We start from the raw sequence: 7,053 nt of genomic DNA, 5'->3' as shown, positions 1-7,053 counted from the left end.
GTGTCATTTGCAGGCTCTCTGCTCTGTGCCACACAACGTGCAGATGTGCTGCTGCAGCTTTTACAGCCAAATCCTCTGTCAAAAAACATACCACTTTCTCTGTGTTTTAATGCTTTTCAAATTGTTTAGGGCTTTGGGTCGGGGGGTTCAACACAGGGTTTTCTCTGTGTAGCCTTGGCTGTTTTGGACTCACTTTGTAGACTAGGCTGGCTCAGGTTGGTTTTGTTTTGCTTTTTGTTTTTGGTGCTTCTCACATTTATTAATGCCACATTGTAAGTGGTACTTAGACAAGTGTATAGTGATGTTCCACGTCCTTCTAACACAGTTTGCTTACACACTTCATCTTGAGTGGACTCAGGGAGCAGGTAATGATGGCAATGGGCAGGTGCAGGGCTGAGACTTTTCAAAGCTTTACTTCTTTTATCAGTACTCTTGATTTTATAAAGGATGAGGGTCATTAACCCCATTGCTACCCAAATTTCCTGTTATAGTAGCATTTCATTGGGACCTAGATATTCTTTTGTTTTTCTTATTTCTGTGTTTGTTTGTTTGTTTGTTTTTTTGAGACAGGGTTTCTCTGTGTAGCCTTGGCTGTCCTGGACTCACTTTGTAGACCAGGCTGGCCTCAAACTCACAGCGATCCACCTGCCTCTGCCTCCCTAGTGCTGGGATTAAAGGCGTGCATCACCACCACTTGGCTTCTTTTTGTTTTGGGGTTTTTAAAAAATTTGTTTGTTTGTTTTGTTTTGCTTTTCGAGACAGGGTTTCTCTGTGTAATAGTCCTGGCTGTCCTGGAACTTGCTCTGTGGACCAGGCTGGCCTCGAACTCACAAAGGGCTGCCTACCTCTGCCCCCCAAGTCCGGGGATTAAAAGCGCACACTACTGCCTGGCTGTTTGTTTTTTGAGACAGGGTTTCTCTGTGTTATCTTGGCTGTCCTGAATTCGCTTTGTAGATCAGACTGGCCTTGAACTCACAGTGATCTGCTTGCCTCTGCATCCCAAGTGCTGAGATTAAAAGTGTGCGCCACCATGCCTGGCCCCAGACGTTCTTAATAAGGCTTTGAAGCAGCTCAGCAGACCAAGGCCACAGGCCACACAAGATCCCACAACAGACTGGGAAAGGTCACTCACTGAGCATACAGGAGCCTGCAAGGGGCCTGCTGGGCTCAAGTTGTTTAGTTTAACAGTTTTTATATAGAATTTTTTGTAAAAACTTTATTGAAAAATACAAGTAGATTTGGTGGCTATAGCCATCTGTAGTGTTTGTAGTTGAACAAAGCTTCCTTCAGTAGCCATTATAGCTATGGTGGAAGAATCATGTATCCTGTACAGGGTGAGAGGGGTTGATCACAGTTGCTATGGAAGCCACAGAGGTCCCATAGTTATAGCCAAGGGCCCTGAAGGACAGGAGTAGTAGTCACATAGCTCAGCCAGCCCCAGGAGCCTTAGTGCTTCCAACAGCGTTGCTCCCTGAGCCCTACCAGCCCTCCACAACACTGTCAATCTAGCCTCTAGACAATGTCCTTAGATTTCTATTGTAGACATACTGATAGATTTTATTTCTGGGCATTAGTGAGACCAGAGGGTCTCCAGGATTTGGGTCAGAAGAAGCAGGCTTATACAGTGAACACAAGAGGCCTAAGCTGAGTTTCCTGAGCACTCCTATCAGTCATTGTCATTCTGCCAGAGGGAATGGTAGGAAAGGTACCAGCAGGCAGCATTCAGCAAAACCCAAAAGAAAACCCTGTGTTGTGAACTGTAGGGTTTGTGGGCATCCGGTCTATAGGAGCTAAGGCAAAAGAAAAGTGCTAGCTGCCGGGCGTGGTGGTACATGCCTTTAATCCTAGCACTCAGGAGGCAGAGGTAGGTGCATCTCTGTGAGTTTGAGGCCAGCCTGGTCTACAAGTCGAGTCTAGGACAGCCAAGGCTACACAGAGAAACCCTGTCTTAAAAAGCCAAAAAAAAACAAACAAAAAAAAAAAAAAACAAAAAGAAAGAAAGAAAACTGATAGCTATGTGGAGTGATACTAACATGCCATGGGACACTAATTATAAAGAGTAGCTGAAGGGGCTGGAGAGATTGTTCAGTGGTTAAGGGCACTGCCTGCTCTTCCAAAGGTCCTGGGTTCCCAGTAACCACATGGTGGCTCACAGCCATCTATTCTGAGATCTGATGCCCTCTTCTGGCATGCAAGTGTACATGCAGATAGAGCCCTCGTATACTTTTTTTTTTTTTTTTTTTTTTTTTAAGAGTAATTTAAGAAAAAAGAATCACTGGGCGGTGGTGATGCATGCTTTTACAACACCGTGTCTCACGCTCTGTCCTCCTGAAATTCTGCATGTGCCTCCCTTTAACAAAGATGTCTTCATTTCTCTTGCTCACCATGTCCTGTCTTCCCTTCTATATTGGCTCGCGCTCTCTCTCTCTCTCTCTCTCTCTCTCTCTCTCTCTCTCTCTCTCTCTCTCTCTCTCTCTCTCTCTCTCTCTCTCTCTCTCTCTCTCTCAGACAGGGTTTTTCTGTGTAGCCTTAGCTATCCTGGACTCACTTTGTAGACCAGGCTAGCCTCGAACTCACTGCGATCCGTCTGCCTCTGCCTCCCAGGTGTTGGGATTAAAAGCATGTGCCACCACTGCCAGGCTTAAACCCCATTCTTTTGCCTGGACCCTCATCATACCTTTTGTGACAAAAAAATTCTTTACAGTGGTAAACATCATAGCAAACTCAAGTATGGCTGTTGCCTCATCCACATTACACACAGTTTGTCTGTAATCTGAGTCAAGTGTATAATCCTGTCTTCACCATTCTAGGAAAGTGAAGTGTGTGAGATTTGCTTTCGTACAAAGTGAAATCACAAAAAAGGATTCTCCCATATGTGAAGATAAGTTTCCGCCCGTAGCTCTGATTAAACAAATGAGTAAGCCTTTGATATGTCTATAATTACAGTTGACAAGTTTGAAAGACCCAGAATCTACCACATAGGGCAGATCAAGGCCAGAGTGCTGGAATGTTTCTCCCTGCTAAATGGTGACATTTTTCTACAATAGCACACTAGATGGTACGGGGCGTGTGCTTATGGAGTAGGGAGGTGGAAGGCGCCTCTCTCTCCCCACACAGCAGGAAGGCATGACTAGTAAGACGTGGGAAATTTTGAAAGCTAGGCCTCAAAGCAAGGTGAAAACTTGCTTTGCAGTTTTGTTTAAACCATTTCTTTTGATTGAAGGCAAGCTGTTTCTCCCTCCTGTGAGAAAACATTGACTGAGTTGTCCCCCGACTCAACTGTAATGATAAGATTCTATTTCCGAAGAGATTGGAGAAGCCAGAAACCATTTTCTTTTTCAAATAAATGTAAGCCTTTGAGCTGCATGTGATAATTTACACCTGTAATCTCAGGACCCCAGAAACTAAGGCAGAAAGCTCACCCTGAGGTTGAGGCTAGCCTGCGTTACACAGTTGGAAGCCGGTCTTGGGGCCACATATGTGAGGTACTATATCAAAACCAAACAAAAGTAACACTTCTGGTTCATCAAGGACAGAATTTTATCAATTTGGAGTTACCTTGTTATTTTACTTTTTGTCAGTTGAGCTGCAGAGTAGGGAGTACAGTTTTATACAATAGGATGAGGAAAGATGTGAGGTCAGGCCCAAGGGGAGACACATCTGATCCTGGTGCCCAGGGAGGAGCATGGGCCCTGGACTTCCGAGAGTTGACATCTGCAGAGCATCAGTATCTGCAGCATGATTCTCACAGGGTTTCTCTGTGTAGCCCTGGCTGTCCTGGAACTCTCTTTGTAGAGCAGGTTGGGGCTCGAAGTCACAGAGATCCACGCCCTCTACCTCCTAAGTGCTTGGATTAAAAGTGTGTGCCACCATTCCTGACAGGGCCTTTTTTCTTATGAGGTACAGCCCTGCCTGCTCACACAGCTATAGAACAAAATGGATTTAACAATACATACATGGGACCTGAAGACACGTCTAACATTAGTAGCTTTATTTAAAGACTCATCTCTTGAATATATATTTTTGGGCGTTAGAACAATGAAGCTCGTGGAAATTGTCCTTAGGTAACAAGTAACTGTTACTTGAAATGAAATCCTGGGTATACTGATAAATTCAGGAACATAGTATTGTATACCAAACAATCTATGTTGAAGAAATCATGTCCTGAACAACAGGTGACCAAAAAAAAAAAAAAAATCAGCCCAAAGATATAAGAACATGAATATCTAGAGATAGTATGTGACAAGTCCAAGTGAAACGTGAAGACTAAACGCTGAACACTGAATATGTAAACACCCATCAACTAAATGATGATTAATGATTGAGGGCTCCTTCCTCTCTCCCAAGTGTATTCTTAGGCCCTGGAATCCCAAGGAGAGGGTCGTAGCTGTTGGTCCCCACAGCCTTTGCCTCACCATGCCGCTCATTCTCACAGCTGCCAGAGGCTCAGCTAGTGGCTTTATGCCCCTTATTCCTCTCCCTCCTCTTCCTCCTCTTCCTCTTCCTCCTCCTTTTCTTCCTCTTCCTCTTCCTCTTCCTCTTCCTCCTCTTCTACCTCTTCTTTCTCTTTCTTGGCCTCTTCCGGAACCTTCTCCAACTTTGGAGGCTCTGCTTCAGAAGAAGGTTCTGACTTACTGTAGGCAACTGTGATGCATATGATGATAAGGAGGATGAAGAGCACCAGAATGACCCCAAGAACTATCAGCTTCAAGTTAAGGATAAAATCATCTTTAGGAGCCGGAGTCGCATTTCCTTCTGTAGGTTTTTCATTTGACACTCCACCAGTAGGACCACTGTCCACACTGCCTCCAGTTCCCTCAGCTTTGCAGTCAGGGGGTGCAAATCCAAATGAACAATGGCAGTTTCCTAAATCATTACAAACCCCATGTTCATTACAAGATTGCTGAGTGTCGCAGGAGAAGTTGAAAGTGGGAGCATCCTTACAAACAGAATTTTCACAGGCTTTTTGTGGCCCACAGTAAGTATTCTTCTTCACTTGTCCCTCATCAGGGCTATCTGCCTTGTCAAAAGCAGCCATACTCCAGCACCAATCCACTGTCTGAGCGATCTGGATCAGTATGTGCCTGGCTTTGATTAGTGGCAAGAAGGACACTTCTGTACATACAAGTTTCCCACACAGCATATTTTGATCTGAACATTTGACATATGTTCCTGGAGACTCAGAGGAAGGGCCACAGTTTCCATACTGGTCCCCTCTGCTGTTCAGAGAGCTGTAGCATTCATCTGAGGCAGACCTTGCACCATACCCAAAAACTTGTGAGCACTGAGAAGTAGGGTCCATGCACTGACCCTTAAAGCAAAAGAAAAATTCATGACATACAGAGCCATCTTGTACTATTCTGTCCTCAGGGCATGTTGCAGAGGTCCCATTGCAGTATTCATCCAGGTCACACGGCCCACTAGCAGGACGGCAAGTCTGTCCTTTCTTTTTAAATTTACATCGAGAACAGCAAGGCTCATCATCACACTCTGCACCCTCCTTCAGTGTACATGTTGGCTCACAGCATTGGTGATGTTCACAGTCAGGACCACAGTCACACTCCTCCCCAGTCTCCACCACACCGTTTCCACACCGGGCAGCTCTGCGCTTGCGGCTTTGGCGCCGAGGCTCATCAAGCAGGCAGGCCCCTCTGCCATCCTGGAGGAAATGGTGGAAGTGGTCAGAGCTGCAGCTGCTGAAGCCACTGTCCTTACTGATCTTCTCATGCATGAGGCAGAAGTGTTTAGAGTCACAGGTGCAGGCCGGGTGGTCATGCTGGATACCCAGATTATGTCCCAGCTCGTGGGCCACGAGGGCCGAGAACAGGAGGACGTCTTCGTGATGGAAGGCCTCCACCGCTGCCGCAAACCCGCCTGAACAGGCACCATTGAGAAACGCCTGGCCCTCATTCTCTCCTGGATGATGCCCAACGATCAGATGTGCGACATCGTGCCTGCCCCGGTCCATGAGCTTCTCCTGTCTCCAGCGGTTGAAATTCCTGAGTGTAGCCTGCAGGTCCACTGGGACCTCTATCTGGTCCCCCTCTGTCCAGATTTCCACGCCCACCAGTACCACCTCTGTGTTTATTCCCCTAGTGAAGCTGTTGGCCAGAGCAATGATGTCCACTATTGCCCGGACCGTCTCGTTGACATTACTGCCCCACATCTGGAACCGTTGGTGGTTGACCACGACAAACATCTCCACATTCTTGGTGTGTGACCACAAGTCAGACAGCGCCTGGAGGTCAGCAGGCTTCCTGCTCCTTTGTTGCTGGCTCATGTCCCCTGGGCTGTCTTTGGGAGTGACACTGCAGGAGACCCGAGGCTGATGTGCCACCGTGTAGAGGACGTGTTCAAACTTTTGGGAAGAGAGGATGGGCTCAATGCCGTAGGACGTCTCCTCCTTAATCAGGACGCCCCTGAGGCCTGAACAGATGTTGACAGAGACAAAGGAGCCTGGCACCCCTTCCATGTAGCCTTCATAGTGGCAGTCTTGTGAGAGGAGAGGCGTGTCTTGCCCCAGGATGCCGCTGCGGTAAGTGTAGACCGGGAAGCTGTTCACGGAGTAGTATCTCTTTACCTTCAGGTGGAGCAGCTGCTCCTGGCCCTGCAGCACCAGCATGTAGGACACCTTCCCCCCAGGGTCCTCACTTCCCCCACCTGGCAGTCTCTTGGGGATGACTGTTTCATAGGAAGAATTATGTGCAGGTCCTGTGTCACAGAACGTGCTCGGGAGGAAAATTACCACCAAGAGCAACATGGCCACCAGCCTGACACACAAATATTCTGGCATTTGCTTCAGCTTTAGTCTCTCCATCTGGGCAGGCCAAGTCTGAAGTGCTCCCCCAACCTCATACAAAGTCACATATAGTGTGCTTGGAGGAGTAAAAGGACGCTGAGTGTCTCGCTGAGGCCACGTCTGCCATGGCCCTCCTGAATCAGTTGATGCTGTGGGACCTATGTGTTGAGCAGCAGTGGAGGCGGCATCTCTCCCTGTAATGGAGACCCAGCTATTATCCCCGCATCTTTGCTGGGTGCTTTAGTGGTGGTTAC

At 47.3% G+C, this 7,053-nt stretch overlaps 1 protein-coding gene across 1 annotated transcript; it reads right to left on the bottom strand.

Annotated features, from left to right (window-relative positions):
- Nucleotides 1-4,492: 4,492 nt before the first annotated feature.
- On the bottom strand, nt 4,493-6,817 carry LOC127202791 (disintegrin and metalloproteinase domain-containing protein 1b-like; the record flags this gene model as incomplete). Its single annotated transcript, XM_051161572.1, has 1 exon — nt 4,493-6,817. A coding segment is annotated over exon 1 (2,325 nt), but the record flags the coding sequence as incomplete, so codon positions are not given.
- Nucleotides 6,818-7,053: the final 236 nt, after the last annotated feature.

This window comes from Acomys russatus, chromosome 19, assembly GCF_903995435.1.
Source record: "Acomys russatus chromosome 19, mAcoRus1.1, whole genome shotgun sequence".
NCBI lineage: Eukaryota > Metazoa > Chordata > Mammalia > Rodentia > Muridae > Acomys > Acomys russatus.
This window is presented reverse-complemented; position numbering and strand designations above follow the sequence as displayed.